General features: G+C 65.0%; 3 protein-coding genes across 4 annotated transcripts; all 3 read left to right on the top strand.

The window, feature by feature from the left end:
* Positions 1–414: 414 nt before the first annotated feature.
* LOC144274215 (heme-binding protein 2-like) lies at positions 415–4,835 on the top strand. The gene is made up of 6 exons (XM_077832845.1): positions 415–487; positions 673–748; positions 1,004–1,121; positions 1,609–1,742; positions 2,360–2,523; positions 4,760–4,835. Exons 1-6 carry the CDS (start codon positions 432–434, stop codon positions 4,833–4,835), a joined length of 624 nt encoding a protein of 207 aa, XP_077688971.1. The 5' UTR covers positions 415–431.
* Positions 4,836–6,412: 1,577 nt separating this feature from the next.
* Positions 6,413–11,796, top strand: TAPBP (TAP binding protein). 2 transcript variants are annotated; one of them, XM_077833899.1, is made up of 8 exons: positions 6,413–6,546; positions 7,452–7,658; positions 8,082–8,357; positions 9,095–9,439; positions 9,936–10,271; positions 10,487–10,576; positions 11,222–11,253; positions 11,370–11,796. In XM_077833899.1, the coding sequence occupies exons 1-8, from the start codon at positions 6,501–6,503 to the stop codon at positions 11,379–11,381; spliced, it is 1,344 nt and encodes a 447-aa protein (XP_077690025.1). In that variant the 5' UTR covers positions 6,413–6,500; the 3' UTR covers positions 11,382–11,796. The 2 variants fall into 2 exon arrangements, with proteins under 2 accessions (XP_077690025.1, XP_077690026.1); XM_077833900.1 differs by lacking the exon at positions 9,936–10,271.
* Positions 11,797–13,887: 2,091 nt separating this feature from the next.
* RGL2 (ral guanine nucleotide dissociation stimulator like 2) lies at positions 13,888–24,632 on the top strand. The gene is made up of 19 exons (XM_077832844.1): positions 13,888–13,995; positions 15,597–15,633; positions 16,988–17,071; positions 17,365–17,524; positions 17,898–17,960; positions 18,048–18,229; positions 18,454–18,593; positions 18,819–19,034; positions 19,507–19,610; positions 19,716–19,800; positions 20,155–20,232; positions 21,001–21,075; positions 21,293–21,325; positions 21,695–21,816; positions 22,121–22,213; positions 22,375–22,507; positions 22,674–22,919; positions 23,545–23,659; positions 23,841–24,632. The coding sequence occupies exons 1-19, from the start codon at positions 13,888–13,890 to the stop codon at positions 24,029–24,031; spliced, it is 2,265 nt and encodes a 754-aa protein (XP_077688970.1). The 3' UTR covers positions 24,032–24,632.
* The last annotated feature ends 63 nt before the right edge of the window (positions 24,633–24,695 follow it).

Genomic DNA, 24,695 nt, shown 5'->3' with positions numbered 1-24,695 from the left:
CGTGCCTGATTCATGGGCCAGAAGGGGCTGGGCATGGGGTTATGTAACCTTCCATGGGCAGGGGGATAAAAGCAGCCCCATATCTGCCTGGTGCCCAAATGCATGGGAAGAGCTGAGTCACACCCCAAACTCTCCACCCAAGTGAGTCTGCAGGGTGATGGAGCAGCTGGGGGCAGAGAAGGGATGGGGAGAGGGAGTGATGTGGGGGTTCAGAGTCTGGGGGTGTCTTGGGATTTGGGGTGCACCTGAGAGCTGATCCTGCTGGGCTGGGGGATGCTGGAGGGACTGATGGGTATGGGGACCTACAGGCTGGGCAGGTTGTGCCCCAGGTTCTCTGGCCTTGGCAGCATGGGGCGGGGGTGTCTGGGGGGTGGCTTTTTCATCACCAGCCTGAGTCTCTCCCTGCAGCTTCTGCCACAACACCCCTCACGATGCTACTGCGAATCGCCCAACTCCTGCTCCTGGCCCTGGGGCTCTGGGGAGAGAGGTGAGTGGGGGGCTCTCCCCACACTGCAGAGGTTGGTGGAGGGAACATCCCCAAACCCTTCCCCCAGTGCCTCAGGGGATGGAGATTGATCCCTGCACAAACCCCCTGGGGCAACATCACCTCCAGGGTGATGGGGCCAATCCCGGGGGGCTGTACGCCCTAACTATCCCCATCTGGTTCTGCAGGGAGAAGCCTAAATTCTGCGGGGAAGTCACTGAATGTTTCACCTTTGACCTCATCTGCAACAGCTCAGACTATGAGGTGAGGGTCAGTTGTGGGGGAGGGAAAACCTGCTAAATTACCCCCTCCTGAGATGGCCAGTTCCCCCCACCCTGGGGCTGGATTGGAGCCTGTGTCCCCTAGCGGGGAAAGGAACCCCATCTCATTCCCCACCCTCTGGAGTCAGCCAGTCCCCCTGAAGCTGGGAGGGAGGGGGGTGGAGGGATGGGTCAGGAAGCATGGGAAGGAATTGACCCCACTCCCGTGCTCCTGTCTGTCCTCCCCTCCCGCCCCCAGGCCCGGCTTTACCCTCCCTCGGCCTGGGTCAGCACCCGTGTGAACAACACGTACACAGCCGCCAAGACCACCGGCTTCTGGCACCTCTTCCGCTACATCCAGGGCCGGAACCAGCTGGGTAAGGTGACCCCCACAGCCCCTCTGCCCCCAGCCTCGGACTCCACCCCCACAAATAACCCCCCTCCTAGAGCCCCTAGAAGACCCACAGCCCTGCTTCACCCATATGCCCCTCTGCGCCCCCAACCATACCCCCCCTCTCCCTCCCAGGTCCCCCAAACCCCATAGCCTTCTCCCATGGGGTCCCTACAGGCCCCCAAAACTCCATTGCTCCAGATAGCCCATAATCCATCCCTCAGAGACCCTGTAACAACCTGAGAAACTCCTTCCAAGGTCCCCGGGGCTAACGGGAGGGACGTAAGGGGTTGGGCCACCCCTCCTGCTCTCTGGGGCTGCTTCACGTTTAATGAGCCTCGGTAGAACAGGGACAGAAGAAAAGGGGGTCTCTACCCTCCCCCAGGAGCTGGCTGCAGTTGAGGGGGAATGGGGGTGGTTCTGGGGAGGGGAGGACTTCTGGATTCTGAGCAAACATGACATGCACCCGGCAGGTGTGAAGATCCCGATGACCACACCGGTTCTGACCCGGGTGGACCAGGCTGCTGGAGAGATGCAGGAGTACACCATCTCCTTCCTGCTGCCGGCAGCGCGGCAGGGCGACCCCCCACAGCCCACCGAGCCTGCTGTGAGTGACTCCCCCCACTGAACCCACTGAGTGACCCCAGCCCCCACATGGCTCCCCACTGAGCCTGCTGTGACCCCCCCACTGAACCCACTGAGTGACCCCAACCCCCACATGGCTCCCCACCGAGCCTGCTGTGAGTGACACCCCCACTGAACCCACTGAGTGACCCCAACCCCCACATGGCTCCCCACCGAGCCTGCTGTGAGTGACACCCCCACTGAACCCACTGAGTGACCCCCACCCCCTACATGGCTCCCCACCGAGCCTGCTGTGAGTGACTCCCCCCACTGAGTGACCCCCAGCCCCCACATGGCTCCCCACTGGGCCTGCTGTGAGTGACACCCCCCACCAAACCCACTGAGTGACCCCCCCACTGCCTCCAATTCTCCCACCCAGTCCACTGTGAGTGACCCCCATCCCCACAACTGCTCCCTACCAAACTTGCTATAAGTGACCCCCACTGTCCCAACTACCTACTGAACCTGCCGTGAGTGACCCCCAACCCAGCCTGGCCGGGGACTGACGGTCAAACCCCGGTCTGGCTGGGGCTGTCGCACACCCCCCACACACACCCCAGCCTGGCTGAGGCTGACACCCTCTCTCTGTGTCTGGCCCAGGTTTTCATCGAGCGGTTCCCTGCTCTGCCCACCTACGTTCGCTCCTTTGGGGGGTGGCTCACGGACGCCAATCGAGGGACCCACATCCGGGCCCTTGATGCCTCCCTGGGGAGGGACGCCCGGCACTTCAACCGCTCCTGGCACTACTCAGCTGGCTACAACAGGTGGGGGGAGACCTGTCTGCTGCCTCCCTGGGGTGCTGGGGCGGAGCAGGGACCAGCATTCCCCAGGGCGCAGCAGCAGGGCCAACCGCAGGGGAGCAACCCCCTGAGTCAGGCACCAAACCGCCAGGCGCTTAGCCCCAAACCCGGGGCCTTTGTGAAGGGGTGGGAAGTTGGTGGGGTGACCAGATGTCCCGATTTTATAGGGACAGTCCCGATATTTGGGGCTTTGGCTTATATACGCTCCTTCCCCCCCAATCCTGATTTTTCACACTTGCTGTCTGGTCACCCTAGGTGTTGGGGGGCTGCCCTGAGCTCTCCCCGCCATCCTACTGGGACAGTATCATCCATGCCTCTAGATGTAGTGGGGGAGTGGATTCTGCCCCCCCTCCATCTGCCTGTCCTCCCCCACCACGCAGCCCCTCTCTGCTACTCCTCAGGCTCTTCACCCCCTCTCCCAGGCCTGGGGGTGGGGGCTGTAGCAGGCCCCCCTCTCCCCTTCCAGGCTGGGGACAGGCAGCTTCAGGGGCTCTTTAACTCCCCCGCCACCCCACAGAGCAGCTGCTGCAGGAAGGGGGCAGCGGACTGACCCATTGCTCACAGGAGACGGGGAGAAAAGAGCAGACTGACCCATAGAATGACCCACTGCTCACAGGTGGGGTGTGGCACTCCCCTGACCTGCTGCAGTTCTTTATCTCCCTCCTCTCCCTCCCATCCTATGAGTGAGGCTGGGGGTTGCAGAGAGGAGGGGGAGAGGGAAATCTGTCTGCAGTAGCTATGGTTGGTGGGGCTCTGCCCCCCAAGGTGGGCAAGTGGGACAGGCAGCCAATCAGAGGGCTAAACACTCACTAGTGGGACACGTTTAAGGATTGCACCAAGAGCTGAGATGGGGGGGGGGGGTTCCCTGTTGCACCAGAAGCTGGGTCGGTGGGTGGGATCTCTAGGGAGCAGGTTTACAGGGTACAAGGTGCAGCTGGGAGGAGTGTCCATGTGGGGCCCAGTTTACCTGTTGTACCACAGGGTCAGGTTTAAGGGTTACACTGGGAGCTGCGGGGTGCTAGGGGGCTAGGTTTGTCTGTTACCCCAGGAGCTGGGAGTGGTGTCACTGGGGGCAACAAGTTGACCTGTTATGGCAAGAGCTGGGGGAAAAGGGGTCCTGGGGGGTGGGGGTAGGTTACTAGAGATGTGGGGGGCACTAGGAGACAGGTTTATCTTTCACACCAGACTAGGTGGGTGGGATGGTTTCTGTGGGGAGGGGCCAGGTTTACCTGTCCAGGCAGGAGCTGGGGGAAAGGGGTGACTAGGGGACAGGTTTCTCTGTTTCACTGGGAGCTGGGGGGCAGTGAATGCTCATTGCGGGGCAAGTGTATCTGTTACCTCAGGATCTGGAGGAAAGGGGGCAGTGGGGGAAACATGTTTATCTTCTACACCAGTAGCTTGGGGAAGCAGTGACTGGGGGACCACTTTACCTATGGGGGGGGTGTTGCTGGGGGACACATTGACTTGTCACACCAGCAGCTGGGAGGGGTCAGGGTCCCTGGGCAGGTGGAGCAACAAAATTACCTGTTACACGGGGAGTACATTTACCTGTCACAGCAGCAGCTGGCCAGGGGGAGAGGGGGGAAGGAGTTAGTTGGGGGCCGAGTTTGCCTGTTACATTAGGAGTTGTGGGGAGGGTAGGAGGGCAGATTTCCCTGTTACACTGGGATCTGGGGGGAAGGGAAAGGGGGGGAGGACAAGTTCTCAGGGGATGTTATTAGAGAGGTCGCAGGTTTCCCTGTTACCCCAGGAACCGGGGGAGGGATTAGTGGGGGGCAGGTTTCCTTGTTACCCCAGGAGCCAGGGGAATTAATGGGGGGTCAGTTAGTGGGGGGTTCTGGGGTAGGTTAGTGGGGGGCAGGTTTTCCTGTTACCCCAGAAGCTGGGTGGGGGAATAGGGGGGCAGGTTTCCCCATTACAGCAGGTTCTTGGGGGAGGATTGGGGGGCAGGTTTTCCTGTTACCCCCAGAGCCAGGGGAATTAATGGGGGCCCGGTTTCCCTATTACAGCAGGTTCTGGGGTGTGTTAGTGGTGGGCCAGGTTTTCCTGTTACCCCAGAAGCTGGGTAGTGGGGATTGAAAGGCCAGGTTTCCCCCTTGCAGCTGGTTCTGGGAGGGATTCGGGGGCAGATTTCCCTTTACAGCAGGTTCTGGGAGTCCCCCAAGCCCTGACCCACTCTATTGTTCCTGTCTCTCTGCAGCCCTATGAAGCTGTTCGACCGCCACAACGAGGTCTGGCGCCTGGCATGGGGCGGCCTGGGCTGCGCCCCAGAGTGAGCCCCCCCAAATGTCACCCACTGGCATCGCAGCCCCGCCAGGAGTGAGAAACCCAGCTCTCGCTTCCACCCCCCACGAGTGAGCTCCCAGTGACCAGCCCCCCTCCTCCCCACCCCCACCCCCCATAATAAAGCCAAGTGACCAAGGCTGCCGCATGAATTCTGGTTGCTGCCTTAAAGCTGGACAGGCCAGGGGTGGGGGGGGTCCCCTGGCAGCTGCCCTAGTGGGTCACCAGAAGGGGGTGCACGCTAGGGTCTGTGGTAGCCCCGAACCCCAAAGAATTTGACCTAGGGAAGCAGAGAACAGGATCTGGACTGGGAGGAGGGAAGAAATGGGCATGGGGGGAGGGGCAGGGGGCATACCTAGGGGCTGGCCAGGGAGAGCAGTGGGGGGAGGCTCTGGTTGAGGTGGCAGATGTGGGGGGAAAGGAGGACCTGGGGGAGATCAGGATGGGGTGGGACTGCAGGGGAGGAGCGGGCCAGAGGGAGATGGATGGGATCTGGGGGGCATATGGGGCAGAGGGAGATGGGGGGCAGTGGCCAGACAGGGCAGAGGGAGGGGAGCCTGGCAACGGGGCGGAGGGAGATGGAGAGGAGCTGGGGGGGCAGAGGGAGATGGGGGCAGGGCAGAGGGAGCTGGGAGCAGTGGGGGGAGAGGCAGGAGGAGATGGGGGGGCAGGGCAGAGCGTGCTGGGGAGGTAGGAGGAGCTGAGGGGTGGGCCAGAGGGAAGTGCGGGGGGAGGAAGCGCTGGGGGGACAGGGCAGAGGGAGCTGGGGGGTAGTGGAGGGAGGGGCCGAAGGCAGAGGGAGATGGGGGGCAGTGGCCGGACAGGGCAGAGGGAGGGGAGCCTGGCGGCGGGGCGGAGGGAGATGGAGAGGAGCTGTGGGGGCAGAGGGAGATGGGGGCAGGGCAGAGGGAGCTGGGAGCAGTGGGGGGAGAGGCAGGAGGAGATGGGGGGGGCAGGGCAGAGCGTGCTGGGGAGGTAGGAGGAGCTGAGGGGTGGGCCAGAGGGAAGTGCGGGGGGAGGAAGCGCTGGGGGGACAGGGCAGAGGGAGCTGGGGGGTAGTGGAGGGAGGGGCCGAAGGCAGAGGGAGATGGGGGGCAGTGGCCGGACAGGGCAGAGGGAGGGGAGCCTGGCGGCGGGGCGGAGGGAGATGGAGAGGAGCTGTGGGGGCAGAGGGAGATGGGGGCAGGGCAGAGGGAGCTGGGAGCAGTGGGGGGAGAGGCAGGAGGAGATGGGGGGGGCAGGGCAGAGCGTGCTGGGGAGGTAGGAGGAGCTGAGGGGTGGGCCAGAGGGAAGTGCGGGGGGAGGAAGCGCTGGGGGGACAGGGCAGAGGGAGCTGGGGGGTAGTGGAGGGAGGGGCCGGAGGCAGAGGGAGATGGGGGGCAGTGGCCAGACAGGGTAGAGGGAGCTGGAGAGGAGCTGGGAGCAGTGGGCGGAGGGGGCAGGAGGAGACGGGGTGCAGTGGAGGGAGGGGGCGGGGGCAGAGGGAAGTGGGGGGCAGGAGCTGGGGGTGGGGCAGAGGGAGCTGGGGGGCAGTGGAGGGAGGGGGCGGGGCAGAAGGGGCCGGGCTGTGTCTATCTGTCCCGCCCGCTCCCCGAAAGTGAAAGTGGAAGCGGGGGGTGGGGGGTTTTCGGGTATTTCCATCCTGCCTCGCAGCCGACATGACTTCGTTCGTCCCCGTGGGGGCCCTGGCCCTGCTCCTGCCTGGTGAGTCGGGGGGGGCTCCCCCCACCTGTCCTCGGACCCTCCCCCCCCAGTTCTCTGTCCGTCTGTCCACAGGACACACCTGCCCGCCCCGCAGGGCAACCTAACGCTCCCCCAAAACACAGCCACAGCTCCCCCCCACTCTAGGACCTCAGCCCCCCCCCGGGACACGGCTCCCCCCTGCCCAGGGACCCTGACCCCCCCACAGAGACATGCTCCCCCCCACCCAGGGACCCTGAGACTGCCCCTCCTCCAGACACAGCTCCACTCCCGCTCTGGGACCCTGCCCGCCCAACACGCAGTGCCGGGCCCCCCCCGCGTCCAGGGCGACCTGAGCCTGTCCTGCGACGGGCTCTCCCTCCTCCCCCCACTCGGGGGGGGGGCTGGCCCCCTGAGACACGGCTCCCCCCTGCCCAGGGACCCTCAGTGTGAGGTGGGCTCCAGCCAGTGGGGGCAGGGCGGGGCCAGGCTGTGTCTGTCTTTCCCGGGACCCTGACAACCCCCCAGACATGACTCCCCCCTGCCAGGGCAACCTGAGCACCCCTGCGGACACAGTTCTTTCCCAGTCCTGGCCTTCAACCCCCCTGCCCCACATGTCACGTGGCCCTGAGAGGGCCCCTGAACTGCGGGGAGCTTTGCTCCCACAGGGTGTTTGGGAGGAGGGGGCCGTTTGTCTGGGTGTGGGGTGATGGGGCTGCTCCGGGGCTGGGTGGGATATGGAGGCACCTGCTGGTTATTGGGGGGGGCAAGGGAGAAATCAGACCCTGGGGGGATAAGGGGTCACCCTGGGGAGGGGCATCTCTTGAGGGTCCTGCCCTGGGGGAGGGTGCAATCTGGGGGCAATCTGGTGTCCCAGGGAGCTTTGGGGGGTCCTTGTGTCCACACTAACTCCCGGCCCCTGCCGCTAGGGTTCGCTCTGTGTCTGGCTCTGGCGGGGCCCCCCCAGCTGAGCTGCTGGTTCGTGGAGGAGGCTGGGGGGCGCATGGGGATGATGCCGAGTTCCGTGACTCAGCGCCGGGCGCTGCTACTGCTGCGGGGGGCGAGAGGGGGGCTCCCCGAGACAGAGCCCGAGCTGCCTCCTGACCTGGAGCCAGGCATGGTTTTTGACATCACTGGTATGTCCCCTTCCTCCCCCCCACCGGGCTCCCACACCCTGATCTTCCAGTGCCTGCTCCCACTACCACCCTGCTGCCCGGTCCTGACCCACAGGACTACCTCCACATCCCATCTGCCCCCCAGTGTTACCTCACCTGTCCACCACACCCTGCTCCTCCCCTCTGCTCCCCCATACCCGCTTCTTACAGCCCCCTCTTTTCCCCATCCTCCCCAGTGCTCCCCCACTCCTCTGCCCTGCCCCCCAGTGCCCTGCCACTCCCACGTCTGGCATTCCCCCCATTTGCCTTCCTGTTCCTCACAACTGCCCCCCCACTGCCTCTCTCCCCCCAGATTCCGGGGGACCCTGCATTGTATCCCCCTCCTAGCAGCGGTGGGCATTGGGGTGTCCATGTCTCTCCCCTCGATTCCTTTCTCCCCTCCAGACCCTGCAGGGGCTCTGCACCGCGTCCCCCTCCCAGCGGGGGGGCGCTCCAAGGAGGGGGAGCTGCCTTCCTGTGAGATCAACACCTACACACCACAAGAGGCCCACGTGCCCTGGGCAGCCGGCCTGACCCCCGAGCACCGCAGCCCCCTTGGCCTGGGGGGTCCCTGGTTCATCAGCAGCGTCCAGGCCCCGGCCAGGGGCTACGGGGTCAGCGCTGTCCTCAAGAGTGAGGAGACGGCAACGTCCCAGCAACCAGCGGTCATCATGGCAACTGGTAACCAGGGCGACTGGGAATGTAGGGTGGGAGCGGCCTCCCCCCAAAATCCTGCTGTGGGGACCCTCTCTTTCCTCAGGGCCCCAAGCTCCTTCCCTTGCCCCCACATCCTGCTGTGCTGCTCACAGCACTACCCACCCCCCCAGGGCACTGTCCGTGTGGCGCTCACAGCCCTGCCCTCCTCCAAGGCACTGTTCTTCATGGTGCTCACAGCCCTGCCTTGTGCTTCTGTGGTGCTCAAAGCACTACCTCTGAGGCATCATGCTCACAGTCCTAACTGTTCCCCATGGCACTGCTCCCATGGTGCTCACAGCCCTCCCCCTCCCCCTGGGGCACCGCCCATGTGGTGCTCACAACCCTGCCCCCCTGTGGCACTGCTTCCATGGTGCTCACAGCCCTCCCCCTGGGGCACCGCCCATGTGGTGCTCACAACCCTGCCCCCCGTGGCACTGCTTCCATGGTGCTCACAGCCCTTCCCCTCCCCCTGGGGCACTGCCCATGTGGTGCTCACAACCCTGTCCCCTTGTGGCACTGCTTCCATGGTGCTCACAGCCCTCCCCCTCGGGCACCGCCCATGTGGTGCTCACAACCCTGCCCCCCTGTGGCACTGCTCCCATGGTGCTCACAGCCCTCCCCCTCCCCCTGGGGCACGGCCCATGTGGTGCTCACAACCCTGCCTCCTGTGGCACTGCTCCCATGGTGCTCACAGCAGTAACCCCCTCATCTCTGCCCCACAGCGGTGTTGTCCGTGTTCTCCCGCACCCCGCACCTGCACTCCCGCCTGGGCCGGGACGTGCTGCTGGACTGTGGCTTCACGGCACCACCTGGCCCCTTCTCGGTGGAGTGGCGGTACCAATACCGGGGTGCTGGGCGCGTGGTGCTGGCCTACAATGGGGTGTCAGGCCAGGCCCACGTGGCCGAGGAGGGGGCGCAGCTGTTCCTGGAGGAGGGGAGGGCGGGCGCAGACACCAACGTGTCGCTGCGACTGTCCCAGGTCGGGGTGCGGCACGAAGGAACCTACATCTGCACCATCTACCTGCCCCACCTCCATGCTCAGCAGGCCCTGGAGCTGCGCATCACCGGTGAGTCTGGGGGGGGCCTCCCTAGCTGCTCCCAGCGTGGGGGGACGTGGGTATGAGACGATCTTTGCACCACACGGGTATCTTCCCCCCACCCCAGGCTAGTGATGCACGACTGATTCTGGGGAGGGGCCCCTGGACTGATGCTCCCACAGCCTAGGCTGTGAACCCCAACATTTACCCCCTGAGTTGGAGGAGTCCCAGAGTTCTCCACATTGAGCCAAAGCACCCCCTAGGCTGTACAGGGCTGTATGGGACTGGTCTCTAATCCCTCCTTCCTCCCAGAGCCCCAGGTGGTGGCACTGTACCCCGTGCCCCCCAGGAGATGAGGGAGGCCAGACTCGGTCGAAACTCATCTCTTCTTCTGAACCCACTTCCCCCCACCCCCCAGGCGACACTGCACCCCAGCCCTCTGTCTGTGCCTCCCAGGGGAGGAGGGACGCCGGGCTGGGCTGTACAGGCCCATATGGGACCAGTCTCTAACCCCCTCTCCCCTCAGAGCCCCCCATGGTGACGCTGCACCCTGACCCCCTATTGGTGGCCCCTGGGGCACCAGCTGAGCTGGCCTGTGAGGTCTCTGGCTATTACCCATTGGATGTGACGGTGAGCTGGCTGCGCCGGGGCCCTGGGGAGGCGGGGGGCGACCTGCTGGAGTACGTGACTGAGACCTGGGAGTCAGGGCACCGGCATGGCCCCGACGGCACCTACAGCCTGAGCAGCTTCGCCCGCCTGGCACCCGTCCAGCCCCGCGACCACGGAGCCACCTACAGCTGCCACGTGACCCATGCCGCCCTGGCCACCCCTGCCCGGAGGAGCGTCCGGCTCCGGGTGGCAGGTGGGGACAGCGCGGGGACAGGGCAGGGGGCAATGGGAGAGAAGTGCAGGGATGGGGGGCTCAGGGGAGCAGGGATGGAGTGGGGGGCGGAGGGGAGACAGGGGAGGGGGGTAATGCAGGAGGGTTGGGCAGGAGGGGGAGGGGTGCAATGGGGGAGGATCCGGGGAGGGGGGAAATGGGGAGTGTCTCTTGGTCTCATCCCCCCTCTGCCCCAGGTGCCACAGGCCCCTCCCTGGAGGATGCCATTGGGATGTTCCTGGCTGCGTTCCTGCTCTATGGGCTCTTCCGCCTCCTCGGAAACAAGGGTGTGTGCCCCCCATGTCACCCCCTCCCCCATACACCGCCATCCCCACTGCCTCTACTGGGACAAGGATGTGTGCCTCCCCGTGTCACTTCCCCTCCCCCCACTGCCCCTCATGTCACTGCATCCCCCCATACACCCTGATCCCCACTGCCCCCCATTCCTCCCATACACCCCAACCCCCCTGCCTCCTCCAGGACAAGGGTAGGTGCTGCCCTGCCCCCATTCACCCCATTGCCTCCCATACAGCCCCCAACCCTCCCACTGTCCCCATATGCCCCCCAGTCCCCATCCCCCCATACCACCCTCCATTGCACCCCCAACCATCCAGCCTCCTCTGCAACACCCCCCCATACTGCCACCCTATACACCCCTGAGCCCACAGGTACCCTCCAACCGGCCCACTGCCTCCCAGACCACCCCCGTTCCCCTCCCCCGCATCTTCTGGGGAACGATATGTACCCCCAGACCTCTGCTGCCCCTGCTCCCCTCAAACCCCCTCTGCCTCCTTGTGCCCCCCGATCTCACCCTATATCCTCATGGACAAGGCTATATCCCACCCCTACCCCCAGCCAGCCACTCTCCCCCACTTCCCCCCACTCCTGTTCAGGGGAGCCAGGGTCTCACTCCTCTCTTGTTCCTTTTTCAGTCTGTCCATCCGGAGCTGAAGAGAAAAGCAAGGTAAATACCCCCCGCCCCACCAGTGCGCCTGCCCTGCTCCCCACAGCGCCCCTGCTGGGGGAGGCTGGGGCTGGAGTACCTGGTGTGATTCTTACCTGACTCTCTTCTCCCCGCAGAAATCAGAGTGAGACGTGCCCAAAGAAGCTGAGATTTTGGGCGCTGACGTGTGACCCCCAAAATAAGATTGTGAACCTCAGGACAGGAACCAGAGTTGGGGGCTTAATGGACAATAAAGGGTTAACATCCTCTCCAGTCCCCCTTCCCTGCACCTGCTGTGTTACGAGCCAGGATCATGCCTCGATCCTCCCCCACTGCTTCCCCATCCCCTCTTGGCCTGCTCTCCCCACAGCACCCACCTCCCCTGCTGCTGGGGTCCCTCCGCCTGAGCCCCCCACCCCCACCTGTGCTCCCCCTACCGCCTGCCTCACCCTGGGGGGCTGGGCAAGTGGCCTGTTCCGTTTAAGGTTGGGGGGCTGTTGGTCTGCACTGCTGTACGGGGGCTTCAGCCCCAGAAATAAAAATGTTTTGCTGTGACCCCCGTAACTCCAGCATGGGCGTAGTCATCTCTCAACACTCCTCCCCAGAGCCCCGACCCCCCCAAGAAGAGGCCTGCTCTCCCCACCCAGCCCCACATGCCCTGCCCAAACTGCCCTCACCCCCCCCCCCAGTGCTGCCATCTCCTTCTGCCTCAGCAGGAGACCTCCCCATCCCCTCACCCCGCCTCCAGCTCCCCCATCCCGGAGACCCTCATAGCCAGGGCCAGTTGGGTTCAGAGAGTCTCCTCTCCCTAAGACCCAGGGCACGCGGTCCCAAGGGTTTGTGTCCAGTAGCAGAGAGTTCCATAGGCTCAGGGAGATGAAGCTTTTCCCTCCATCCTTGCTACCCTTCGTTGCTCCTACTCCCCCTACGTTATGGGGTCCTGTATGTCCTGCTCTTTACTTCCCAGCTCTCCTCACTCTCTGAGCATTGCTCACGCTGGGTTCATACCCAGTGGGCTGGCACTGGAAGGGTGCAGTGGGGGTATGTGGGAGGTGTGACTTCCTGGCCGGAGGGAGACAGGAAGGCTGTCCCCATTGTTCAGCTTCCTGCCCCTGGGGAGGGGGGAGAATGTAGGGACCAGAGGTTCCAGACCCCAGTGGAGGGGGGAATATATGGACTGGAGAGATGGGAAACCCGGAACTGGACGCAGGGGAGGAATGTAGAGACTGGAAACCTGGGAAACATGGATCCAGATCCCATGGGGAGGGGGAGAATATACAAACACGGGGTGGGGTGGAATGTATATATACAGACTGGAGCGCTGGGAAACATGGAGCTGGATTATAGCGGGAGGGGAGGGGGAAGACTATACAAACCAGAGAGCTGGGAAACATGGGTCTCGATCCCATGGGGAAGGGAAGAATATATACAGACTGGAGCCACTGGGAAACATGGAGCCGGATCATGGGACGAAATACGAAGCTGGATCATGAGGGGACTATAAGGACTGGAGAACTGGCAACGCGGAGCTGGATCCCAGGGGAGTGGAAAATACACTAAATGGAGATTCGGGAAACATGCATCCAGGGGACAGAGCCCATAGTGCGTCCACCCCAGGTTCTGGGTCTCTCTGGCCTTGGCTCTGTTCCCAGGCAGATCTGGTCTGCTTCTTTAACTCTCCCCAGTCCTCTGGCTCCTCTCTGGGCTTTGCAGGTCTCTGCTCCCTGACTCCGCTCTGAGTTTCATGTCACTTCCTTTCCAGGTGTACTCCACTCCAGGATTTCAATCTCCCCAGTAGGCTTTGCTCCGGGCTGTGCAGTTCTGGCTCCGATCCTCCCCCTTGAGTCCTACCGGCTCTGCTCCCGGCTTTACGGTTCCCTGGAGCCCGTCCAGGCTGATACAGCTCCGGGCTTTGTGCCTCTCCACTGGCTCCAGCTCCGGGCTTTCCGTCCTGCCCCTCCCTGGCTCCAGTTCTGGGCTTTCTGTCTCTCTGGCCCCGGGCTCTGTTCCTAGGCTCGGTCCAGCTCCGTTCCTGATGTCCGGCTCCAGCTCCGGATTTCTCTCTCTCCAGCCCCTGACTCCACCCCGTCCTGCCCCTCCTACCCAGCTCCGGGCTCCGTTCTCAAGCCGGCTCCGGGGCTTCCGCCCAACCCCGCCCAGCCTGGCCCCGGGGCGCAGCGGGGAGCCGGGTGCCCGAGGGGAGAAGGGACCTTCCCACCCGCAGCCTGGCACCCAGGTGGGCGTGCACTGGGAGAGCGGGGGGGGTGCAATGAAGGGTATGGGAAGAGGTGCCAGGGGGTGCTAGGGAGGGGTGACGTGGGGAATATGGGGGTGTAGGGTGGGGAGTAGGGGAGGGGTGCTGTGGGGGTGTTGGGCGGGGGGGGTGCAGCGTGGAATACGGGGGTGTAGGGAGGGGTGCAGTGGGTCTGTTGGGGGGTGAAGTGGGAGGAAGTGGGGAGCGGGAGGGAAGGGGACAAAGTTCCCCAAAATATTTCCTGCTTCTGGAGAAGTTCTAACTTCCCTCCCCTGTCCTTCCGTTCCCGCCCCCCTCTTTCTCAGTCCTGGACCTCGCCTGACACCCCCGTCCCCCGGCGGTAGGGGGCAGCCCATGACTCCTCCGTGGGGCTGAGACGTCCCCTCCCCCCACTGCCCCCCATGCTGCCCCGCTCGCTGCGCCATCTGCTGGAGGGGGCCCGGCTGGAGCTGGGGGAGGAGCAGGGGGTCACTCTGAGCGGGTACCGGAGCTGGCCCCCTGAGCCCCAGGTGAGGAGGGATGGGGAGGGATCGGGGTGGGGGGAGCAGGTGATGTGGGGCGGGAGCAGGGGGCAGGCTGGGGGGCACCGGGGGGTCACAGGAAGGTGTGCGCTGAGGGGGGCAGGGGTGGCTGCCCCGTGGGGTTGTGTTGTGGGGGTAGCTCGGGCGTGATGAGGGGTCAGAGGGGATGTGGGGTCACGCCCTTGTGTGTGGTTGAGGGGGAGGTTCTGCGTGGTGTTGGGTCACACAGGCGTGAAGGGCGGGTGTTGCCGGCTCACACCATTGTGGGCGCATGTGGTACACGGGGCGGGGGGGCTGTGGAGCCGTGTGTTGTCCGGTGTGTGTGGCGGAATCACACCTGCGTGGGTTTGTGGAGCCGTGTGTTCTCGGGGAGGGGTGTGGCGGGGTCACGCCCGTGTGGGTTTGTGGAGCCGTGTGTTGTCCGGTGTGTGTGGCGGAATCACACCTGCGTGGGTTTGTGGAGCCGTGTGTTGTCCGGTGTGTGTGGCGGAATCACACCTGCGTGGGTTTGTGGAGCCGTGTGTTGTCCGGTGTGTGTGGCGGAATCACACCTGTGTGGGTTTGTGGAGCCGTGTGTTCTCGGGGAGGGGTGTGGCGGGGTCACGCCTGTGTGGGATTGTGGAGCCGTGTGTTCTCGGGGAGGGGTGTGGCGGGGTCACGCCTGTGTGGGATTGTGGAGCCGTGTGTTCTCGGGGAGGGGTGTGGCGGGATCACGCCCGTGTGGGATTGTGGAGCCGTGTGTTGTCCGGTGTGTGTGGCGGAATCACACCTGCGTGGGTTTGTGGAGCCGTGTGTTCTCGGGGAGGGGTGTGGCGGGGTCACGCCCGTGTGGGTTTGTGGAGCCGTGTGTTGTCCGGTGTGTGTGGCGGAATCACACCTGCGTGGGTTTGTGGAGCCGTGTGTTGTCCGGTGTGTGTGGCGGAATCACACCTGTGTGGGATTGTGGAGCCGTGTGTTCTCGGGGAGGGGTGTGGCGGGGTCACGCCTGTGTGGGATTGTGGAGCCGTGTGTTCTCGGGGAGGGGTGTGGCGGGGTCACGCCCGTGTGGGATTGTGGAGCCGTGTGTTCTCGGGGAGGGGTGTGGCGGAATCACACCTGCGTGGGTTTGTGGAGCCGTGTGTTCTCGGGGAGGGGTGTGGCGGGGTCACGCCCGTGTGGGTTTGTGGAGCCGTGTGTTGTCCAGGGGGTGTGGCGGGGTCACGCCTGTGTGGGATTGTGGAGCCGTGTGTTGTCCGGTGTGTGTGGCGGAATCACACCTGCGTGGGTTTGTGGAGCCGTGTGTTCTCGGGGAGGGGTGTGTCGGGGTCACGCCCGTGTGGGTTTGTGGAGCCCTGTGTTGTCCGGGGGGTGTGGCGGGGTCACGCCTGTGTGGGATTGTGGAGCCGTGTGTTGTCCGGTGTGTGTGGCGGAATCACACCTGTGTGGGTTTGTGGAGCCGTGTGTTCTCGGGGAGGGGTGTGGCGGGATCACGCCCGTGTGGGATTGTGGAGCCGTGTGTTGTCCGGGGGGTGTGGCGGGGTCACGCCTGTGTGGGATTGTGGAGCCGTGTGTTGTCCGGGGGGTGTGGCGGGGTCACGCCGTTGCGAGAGGAGCGCTGTCACTGGGGGCAAGGAGTTGGTAGTCGAGGTGTGTGCGGTTGTGTTGGCTTTGCTGGTAGTTCTGCAGCTTGCTCAGGGTGCGGTTGTGTGGGGTGGCCGGGGGGTGGCTGTGTTGTGAGCTAGTTGTGAGGGGTGAGTGACTGGGGTGCAGGGAGTGTGGTCTAGGGCAGTGAGCAGCTGCGGGGCTGGGGCTGGGGTGAGGGGCAGTGTGGGGCTTGGGTGTCAGTGAGCCCTGGGAGGTCCCTTCACTTCCTGTCCCGAATTCCCCTTGGCCCCCAGCAGCCATGCCCCACCCAGAGGTGGCTGCCGCTCCTTGGGGTCATAAGGCTCAGGTGCGTGTCCCCTCTTGAGGACACACCCAGTCCCTGCGGTGGGGGGCAGGGCGGGTAGCCTGGCAGCTGCAGGGTTTGGCGGGCAGGTTTGGGGAAGTGCCTGGGGGGGCAGGGCGGGACGGGGAGGGGCTGGAGCAGACCGAGAAGGCGGAAGCAGCAGGGGGAGGGAGACAGAGAGAGAAAAACAGGGGCAGACAGACAAGGGGAACAGGACAGACAGACGGGGGAGGGGAGGGGTGTAGGGGGAACGGGGGAGGGGAGGGGGACAGACTGACAGGAGTGTAGGAGGGGTTTCTTGCGGGGGGGGGGGTGACTGGGGAGGCGGGAAGGGTGTTTGTCTGTCTGTGCCCTGGCCTGCGTGCTTGGGAGGTTCACTGGGTCCCCCTCTGCCCCCTCCCCCTGCACCCTCTCCCTGCTGTCTGTGCCCCTGAACCCCCACTGTGCCCCCTAACTCTCCCACCCTGCCCCCCAGCCCTGCGCACCTCGAACCCCTGCCTGGGCCCACAGGCCCAGGCCTGTCCCATAGGGCTGCGGGGTTTGGGGGGGGCTCAGCTAGGCAATTCCCTCCCCCACACGCCCCCACCCCAGTGAGGGTCGCGCCCCGGGGTGGGGCTGAGTGAGACCCAGTGAAGCGCACCTTGGGGTGGGGGTGGTGACAACCATCTGTCTGTCCCCACCCACGTATCCAGATGCCCCCCAGAGTGCTCCCTCTGCCTGAGGGGAGGGGGCAGTTCCTGGGGGGGCTGGCGAGGGCTACGCCCCCGTAGGCAGCAGGAGGGGGGTCTCTGTTCGGGGGGGCTGATGAAGGTTTTCCTGCGGCTGGGGGCATGCCTGGAGCCGGGAGGTCAGGAGGGAGGGGGGCTGTCCCGGACACGGTGGTACTGCCTGCCTGTCAAGGTGAGTGTGTGTGTGTGGCGGGTGGGGGGCAGCTCAGATACAGCTGGGCAGGGGATATCCAGGGGGGCGGCTGGACTAGGGGGAGGGGGGGGATGAGACTCCTGCAGTTGGTCGGGGGCAGTGATATCCGGGGTAACCTTCCCCTCTCCCCAGCCCCCGGTGACCCTGACGGAGGAGGCCGAGGAGGGAGCGATCTACACAGTGACCACGCGGCAGTCTGGGGGCGCCCAGCCAGGGGTGAGTGGGGGGACAGGTTGGCTCTGGTGCCCCCTCTTTCCCCTAGGCCTCAGTGGTATTGGGGGGGCGGGGTGTCCAGGCTGGCTCTGACGCTCTCCCCACAGGCCCTGGGGGGGGGGGGGGGTGGCAGGCAGCCAGGCCATGTCACTTGGGGAGATATGGGGGGGTCCAGGCTGATTGACGGTCTCCCCACAGGCCCCGGGGGGGCAGGCAGCCAGGCCGGGTCACTGAGGGGTATGTGGGGGGGGTCCAGGCTGATTGATGGTCTCCTTACAGGCCCCGGGGGGGGGCAGGCAGCCAGGCCCGCTCGCTGAAGGCCGGGTCGCTGGTCCGGCTGGTTCGGCACCTGCTGGAGGCCCAGACGCTGGGTGACGCCACCTACGTCCCTACCTTCCTGATCACCTACCGGGTGTTCGCCCGCCCCCCCACGGTGCTGGGGCTGCTGCTCGACAGGTGACAGGGGCAGGGGGTGGAGGGGGGGCAGGATGCTGGGGGTAAGTGGGGGGGGAGGAGGGGGTGCAGGACATGGGGTAAGTACAGGGGAGATGGGGGTGCAGGACGCTGGGGGGAAGTGGGGTGTGACTAGAATTGGGATTATGGGGGAAACGTCGGGGAAGAGGGGATGGGGGGACACAAGAGGGGAGCCGGGCCCCATGGGGGAATGAGCTGGGGGTGGGGGAGCCGAGCTCCATGAGGGGATGAGAGGGGAGGGCTGGGACTTGGCGGGGAGCGGTTAGGGGGCACAAATGAGGGGAAAGGAGTTGTTGGGGTGTGGGGAAGGGAGCGCAGGGGCAATGGCAACCGCCTCACCCCGTCTCTCCCTCAGGCTGGAGGAGGTCGGGGCGCTGGAGCCGAGCCCCGTTTCCCCAGAGACAGCTGAGCTGCAGCGGTGAGTGACCCCTGCCCCCACAGCCCCCACCCACCCCGACTTCCCTTCCCCCGGCCGTGTCCCCCATTCACCCCCATCTCCCCCCAGGGCCTTCTCCTCGGTGATGTGCTCCTGGCTGGACGGGTACCCTGAGGATTTCGGGGGGGGCTTGGACCCTGGCCTGGTGGAGCGACTGGGCCGGAGCCTGCAATGTGCCCTGGGGCAGGGCTCTGAGGCTGAGAGACGCCTGCTCGCCCTACGGGGGGTGCCGGGGGGGCACAGCAATGGAGGTGAGGGGGGCTGCAGGTGGGGGAAGCCTGCGGGGGGGCAGATGGATGCGGGAAGGGTTTGGTTGGAGAGGAGTGGGGGAGCCGGGGGGGCAGGCAGATGGGGGTGGGGGCAGATCTGGCGGGTGGGCAGATGGGAGGGGGTACTGGGGTAGAGGGGAGGGTCTATCTGTGGGGCAGGCTCCCCCCACCCCGCTGGATCTAACACTGCCTCCTCTCCCCTGCAGGGGAGCTGGAGGAAGAGGAATTGGGGGTGGGGGAAGATGGCCCCGAGGGGGGTGTGACCCCTAGGGGGGACCCTGACCCCCTCGACATTCTGACCTTCCAAGCTGACCATGTGGCTGCTCAGCTGACACTGGAGGAGGCGGTGAGTGTGTGTGGTGGGGGGAGCTGTACCCCAGGGGCCCCCATGTCAGGGTATTTGGGGGGGTAGGTGACGGGGGAGGGGGACTCAGTCTTTAGGTTACGGGGTGTGGGGGTGCAGGACATCCCAGGAGATGTTCCTGTGGGTAAGTGAGGGGTAAGGGACACCCCTAGCAGTGGGTGGGGGTCAGGGAGCAGCCCCCCATTAACCCCTGCCCCCCACCCCCAGGCGCTGTTCCTGCGGGTCGTGCCCTACCAGTGCCTGGGCTCGCTCTGGTCTCAGCGGGACAAGAAGGGGCGGGAGCGGGTCTGCCCCAGCGTCCGCGCCACGGTGCACCAGTTCAACCGCCTGGCGGGGGCCGTGATCCGCTCCTGCCTGGCGGGGCCGGGGCTGCGCCCCCAGCAGCGGGCCCGCATCCTGGAGAAATGGATCCACGTGGCTGAGGTGAGTGTGGGGCCGGAGCTCAGCCCCTCAGGGTCGGGGTCACCACGCTGCGTCCGACCCCGCAGCGATGGGCCCCCGGCTTGTGGGAAAGGAGAGCAACCTCTGACCTCAGCTCTGCCCCCAGTACCAGCCAGGCCCTCTGACCCCTCACCCCCCGAGCCAGCCCAGCCCCTGCCCTGCAGCTCCATGGGAGCTGGCCCCCCGCCCCGACCCCTCACCCTCCGAGCCAGCCAAGCCCCTGCCCTGCAGCTCCATGGGAGCTGGCCCCCCGCCCCGACCCCATACCCTCTGAGCTGGCCCAGCCCCCGCCCTGCAGCTCCCTGGGAGCAGGCCCCCCCCACCGAGCCAGCCCAGCCCCCGCCCCGCAGCTCCCTGGGAGCAGCCTGCCCCCCCCCGCCCCAAGCCAGCCTAGCCCCCGCCCTGCAGGGGTGTCGGAGCTGGCCCCCTGTGACCCCGACCGCTGTGCCCCCAGGAGTGCCGTGCCCTGAGGAATTTCTCATCTCTCTGCGCCATCATCTCCGCCCTGCAGTCCAGCCCTGTGCACCGGCTCAAGCGGACCTGGGACGAGACCGCCAGGTGGGGCTGGGCTGGCGGGGTGGAGCTGGGTGGTCAGGATGGAGGGGGCAGCATCTGGGGGCACCATCTCATGGGTCACTCACCCCCCCCCACTTCTCCCGCCAGGGATGTGCTGCGCAGCTATGAGGAGCTCTGCACCATCTGCTCCGAACAGGATAACTATAGCCTGAGCCGGCAGCTGCTGTTCCAGGTGAGGGGCTGCCTGGCTCCTGTGCCCCCACATCCTGCCCCCAATCCTGTGCTCCCAGCTCCTGTGCTGCCTCCCAGCTCCTAGCCCCCCATCCTGCCCCCCCAGCACTCAGCTCCCCATACTGCTCCCTACCCACCTCCTCCCCACGGCTCCCTATTGTCCCCCTCTCCCATCTTGCCCCCGATCCCTTCTTCTGCCCCCTCCCTACCCAGCTGCCCCATCCTGACCCCCAACCCCTATGTCTCACTAGATCTCCTGTATCTGCCCTCATCCCCAACACCTTCCCATGTCTCATTGTTCCTCCCTGCGCTCGCACCCTGTGCCCTCTCTCATATTCCTCTGACCCCCCCCCAGGAGGGCACCTCCAAGCCATCTGGTGCCGACCCTGCCCCCCGCCGGCAGCCACGGAGACCCCAGGAGCAGCGCCCAGTGGTGAGTGGCGGAAAGGGGGGCTGCAGTGATGGGCGAGGATGCAGGGGCACAGGATGGGGGGGCTGCCTCGTCCCTGTTCTTCTCCAGTGCACGGGGGGGCAGAGGTAGGGGGGGATACTGGGGGCATGGTGGGCTTGGGCAGCCCTGGTTGGGGTATATGGGGCGCTGGGCAGAGGCACAATAGGGTCGGGGATATGTGGGGGGGCCAGTGGTTTGGGTTGGAGGTGTGGTTTGTGTGAAGGTACGTGGGGGGCTGGACGGGGTACACTGGGGTGGGTGGGGGCTAGGCAGGAGGCTGTGGGGGTGGAGAATATGTGCGGGGCACTGGGGCCTGGACTGGAGGTGTGGTTTGTGTGGGGCTATGTGGGGGACTGGGCAGGGTGCTGTGGGGTGGGGGGATTGGCAGTCATAGCATATGTGCAGGCAGCTGGAGCAGCCTCACCTGCCCCAGAGGTCTCAGCCAAAATCACACACCCTATTCCCACCACCGAGGTATTGGTGCAGCACACAGGGAAACTGAGGCACACGCAGTATTCATGCAAAACAGTAAAACTCACATAGGCTCAACAGTAAGACTAACATACAACATAACAAGGGAAAATCCCCACTTCGTCACAGCGGGGTGCTGCGGGGCGGGGGGGTTGGCAGTGTGGTTTGTGCAGGGCATTGTGGGGGGCTGGAGGGTGCACGGTGGGGTGGGACACAGTGGGGGATATGTGGGGGGCTGGGGGGTTGACTGCCTGCTCTCTGACCCCCTGCTCTCCCCAGGGTGTGGTTCCGTACCTGGGCACCTTCCTGCGAGACCTGGTGATGCTGGATACAGCCATGAAGGATGAGCTGGAGGTGAGACCTGGGGGTGGGGGGATGATCCAGGATCCTGTTAGGGGTGGGGGCCAGGCCAGTGGGAGGGGGGGCAGGCAGGCCGTGGGGGGGGCACGTGTGCAATGGGGGGGCCAGGCAAGGGGGCAGGAGAGCAGTGGGGAGCTGGGGGGGCGATGGGGGGCAAGGAACATGCGGGAGTCGGTCATGGGGCTCATGGCACCTCTCGTTTCTCTGGCAGAACGGATACATCAACTTCGAGAAGCGGCGCAAGGTACCGGGCTGTGCCGGGCCTGCTGGGCTCCCTCCGCATCTGGCTTGGGGCTCCCCTCTGTCACTCTCTGCCTCTCCCCGGTACAGCCCCCCTCTATCGCTCTCTGCCTCCCCCCACTAAGTAGAGCTCCCCCACGCTCTCTAATCTCCCCCTCACCCCAGTACAGCCCCCTATGCTCTCTATGCGGTCCCCCCCGCTGATTACAGACCCTGGGCTCTGTGCCCCCCTTCTGCCCCCAATATAGCCCCCCACACTCTCTGTGCTGCCCCCCAGTATAGCACCCCCCTGCTCTATGCCCCGCTGCCCTGTTATAGCCCTGCTGTCTGCAGTGCCCCCTCCCCGTGTAACTGCCCCGCTCTCTGCCCCCAGGAGTTCGAGGTGCTGGCCCAGCTGCGTCTCCTGCAGTCCGTATGCCGTAACTACAGCGTCCAGCCCAGCTCCCACTTCCAGCGCTGGCTGCGGGCACTGCCCCCCCTCTCTGAGGCACAGAGGTAGCGGGGGGGAGAGCGTCCCCCCCATGGCTGGGGCGGGGGGATGGGGCTTGTAGGTGCTGCGTGAAGTGGTTGCTGCATGTAGGGGATTGTGTTTGCATGTAGAGTGTGGTGTGGGGGTTGTGTAGGAGGGGTGTGTAGAGTTTGGGGGGGGTATTGTGTGTGATGCATGGGGGGTTGTGTTGTGTAGGGGGTGTGTGTAAGGAGTGTTGCATGTAGGAGGGGTGTGTGTGTAGAGGAGTTCGGGGGGGAGTTTGTGGGGTGTTGTGTGTATTGTGCAGTTCTAATCCCCCTCTCCCCACAGTCACAGTCTCTCCTGTGAGATCGAACCCCCCGGGGAGGCCCCAACCCTCCAGCGGTCCCTGAAGCCCACCCTGGTCATCACCCACTGCACAGAGTGAGTATGGGGGGGGCAGAGCTGAGCCGCAACTGAGGGAGGGGGGCTCTGAGGCATTGGGGGTCTGGAGGGATGGGGAGGCGGGCTCAAGGGTTGAAGGCTGGTGGGGCTGAAGGTAGCAGCCCCCCCTCAATCCTTCTGTTACCTCCCCTACCTCCAAGGTTGCTGAGCTCCGTGGGGAACCCTCTCGTCTCCTGGGAGGGGCCCAGCTCCCATGAGGGGCCCCCTGGCTGCTGCCACAACCTCCTGCCACCCCCCCGTGGCCCCACGCAGCTGCTGTCTCGCCTGGCGCAGGTGAGACACCCCCCCATTACCGCTTCCTCCCCCTGCCTGATCTCCCCCCCCCCCAGGCCTGCACCCCCATCCCCTGTCCCATTCCTCCCCCACCCCCCTTCCCCCTCATCCCTTCCTCAATCCCAGCCCCTCGCTGCCCCCAGTCACCCCCTCTGCGTCCCTGCAGCACATAAAGTGGCCGTCAGTCTCAGCGTTGGACACAGCTCCTGAGGACGTGGCTCCCTTGGCTGGGGGCCTCTCGCCTCCCACCCCCACCGGGGGGGGCTTTTCCCGGGGGCACCGGCGCTCGGCTTCCTGCGGCTCAGCCTTCCCTGCCCCTCCCACCCGGGAGCCTGGGGCCCCCCCCTCCGATTGCTGCATTATCCGCGCGCGCATGGCCCTGCACAACGGCAGCCTCTACAAGAGCATCCTGGTGAGCACTGGACGCCTGGATCCCATCCCCAGGGTGGGGGCTGGGAGCCAGGACTCCTGGGTTCTATCCCGGCTCTGGGAGGGGAGTGGAGGATAGAGTGGGCGGCTAGGAATCAGGACACCTGGGTTCTCAATCCTGCCCTTTCTGTCTTGCTGTGACACTTTCCTGCTGCAGTCTTAGCCTGGCCCACCCACTAAACACTATTAGTTTAGTCAGGGAACCCCCTCTTTTCCCCAGGGTGATCCCGATCCCAATCCCACAGCTGCGGTGGGGAAGGGGCAACTGGTCCCCTGACTCACTGTCTCTCCCTGGGGGGAGGGGCTGCCCCATTGTGTGTGTCTGGTGTGGACGGGCTGGACCCCTACATGTCTGCGTGCGGCTGTGTTGTATGTGCACATTGTCACAGGGGGTGGGGGTGTTGACTGGGTGTGGGGCTTTCTGGGGTGTCTGCTGGGATTTGCTGCGTTCTCCCAGCTTTGCGTGTTGTGCACATGGGGCATGTCTTTGTGGCTGCACTTGTGTTATCTCTGTGGGGCGATCACTTCCATGTACGTGGTGGTGGTCTCGGGGGCGCCTGGCCTGGCTCTGTTGAGGAAAGTGGGAGTTGTGTGTTGTGTTGCTGTAGGTGACCAGCCAGGACAAAACCCCGTCCGTCATCACCAAGGTGCTGGAGAAGCATGGCCAGGAGCTGGGGGCTGCCCCCCAATTCCAGCTGGTCCAGCTGCTGCCTGAGGGGAAAGGTGAGGGGGGCAGGGGAATTGAGGTCCCTGGGGTAGGGATTGGGGGGGCCCATTGGGGGGTTGGGGAGCACCCACAGCAATGAGGGGTCTCCAAAGGAGTCCCTAGGAAGCTGGGGTCCCATGAGTGGGTGCGGGGACCCTATTCCCTAACTGCCCTCACACCCTCTCTCTCCCCCTGCAGAGCTGACCTTCCCGCCTACAGCCAACATCTTCTACGCCATGAATGGCTCCAGCTTGGACTTTGTGCTGCGCCCCAAGGGCCCCGGGGAACCTCCCCTGCCTCCCAACGCTGCCCCCCGCAGGGCTGAGCTCAGCGCCACCTTTCCCAAGATCAAGGCCACTGGCCGCAAGCTTGCCAGGGCCCTCTTCTGATGGCAAACCCCGAAACTGCCCTGGGGCTTCCTGGGCTGGAGGAAAGGAAGTGACATGCGCCCAGACTCTGGGGAAGGGAACTGGAGCTGCACAGGGCCTAGGACTGTCTGCTTGGCCTGGGGCTACCTTCATCTCCCCTGGCACCAGGCTCTGGTCTGCCCCAGGACTGTCCAGGGGGCAGCCTGCCCTGCCCAGCCCAGCCAGCTGCCTCAGGGCTATGACCTAAGTATCTTGAAATGGGTGATGTCCTGACAGCCCCTCCCCCCCCAACACCAGTACCTACTTCCTGTCCACCCAGGAGGTACAGCTGGGCGGGGGGGGCGACCGGAGCAATGAGCCCACTCTCCCACAGCATGGTCTCACCCCTGCCAGGACGCTGCAGCAGAGGCCAGGGTGCTAATTCCCCTCACAGGTGGGAAGTGGGATGCCCCTGCCAATGCCAAGATGGCAGCTTCTCAGGGACTCAACTGGAGGTGGGGGGAAGGACTGGGTGATCCAGGCCCTGCAGGAGCAGCTGATTTCCCCCTGCATCACTGTGTAGGGGGCTTGTGGCCCTAGCCCTCTTTGCTGTAACACTAATGCAATAAAGACACTAGAAGCAGCTGGCAGAGAGCTGTGTCTCTGGGGAGGCGGCATCTCCCTGGCACAGCACAGCCAGAGACCA

This window comes from Eretmochelys imbricata, chromosome 14 (assembly GCF_965152235.1).
Source record: "Eretmochelys imbricata isolate rEreImb1 chromosome 14, rEreImb1.hap1, whole genome shotgun sequence".
Classification (NCBI taxonomy): Eukaryota; Metazoa; Chordata; order Testudines; family Cheloniidae; genus Eretmochelys; species Eretmochelys imbricata.
Note: the sequence above shows the minus strand (reverse complement) of the source record. Positions and strands in the feature narration are given on the sequence as shown.

What these genes read in the sequence shown, in the direction of transcription:
- LOC144274215 (XM_077832845.1), top strand. Translation starts at nt 432, where the DNA reads ATGCTACTGCGAATCGCCCAACTCCTGCTCCTGGCCCTGGGGCTCTGG. An exon ending in CACAGCCCACCGAGCCTGCT is followed by an intron (nt 1,743 to 2,359) that starts GTGAGTGACTCC and finishes TGTCTGGCCCAG; the next exon opens with GTTTTCATCGAGCGGTTCCC. An exon ending in TACTCAGCTGGCTACAACAG is followed by an intron (nt 2,524 to 4,759) that starts GTGGGGGGAGAC and finishes GTCTCTCTGCAG; the next exon opens with CCCTATGAAGCTGTTCGACC.
- TAPBP (XM_077833899.1), top strand. Translation starts at nt 6,501, where the DNA reads ATGACTTCGTTCGTCCCCGTGGGGGCCCTGGCCCTGCTCCTGCCTG. An exon ending in CCTGGCCCTGCTCCTGCCTG is followed by an intron (nt 6,547 to 7,451) that starts GTGAGTCGGGGG and finishes CCCTGCCGCTAG; the next exon opens with GGTTCGCTCTGTGTCTGGCT. An exon ending in CGTCCGGCTCCGGGTGGCAG is followed by an intron (nt 10,272 to 10,486) that starts GTGGGGACAGCG and finishes CCTCTGCCCCAG; the next exon opens with GTGCCACAGGCCCCTCCCTG.
- RGL2 (XM_077832844.1), top strand. Translation starts at nt 13,888, where the DNA reads ATGCTGCCCCGCTCGCTGCGCCATCTGCTGGAGGGGGCCCGGCTGGAG. An exon ending in CTGGGGGCGCCCAGCCAGGG is followed by an intron (nt 17,072 to 17,364) that starts GTGAGTGGGGGG and finishes GGGGGGGGGCAG; the next exon opens with GCAGCCAGGCCCGCTCGCTG. An exon ending in GGGGGGGCACAGCAATGGAG is followed by an intron (nt 18,230 to 18,453) that starts GTGAGGGGGGCT and finishes TCTCCCCTGCAG; the next exon opens with GGGAGCTGGAGGAAGAGGAA.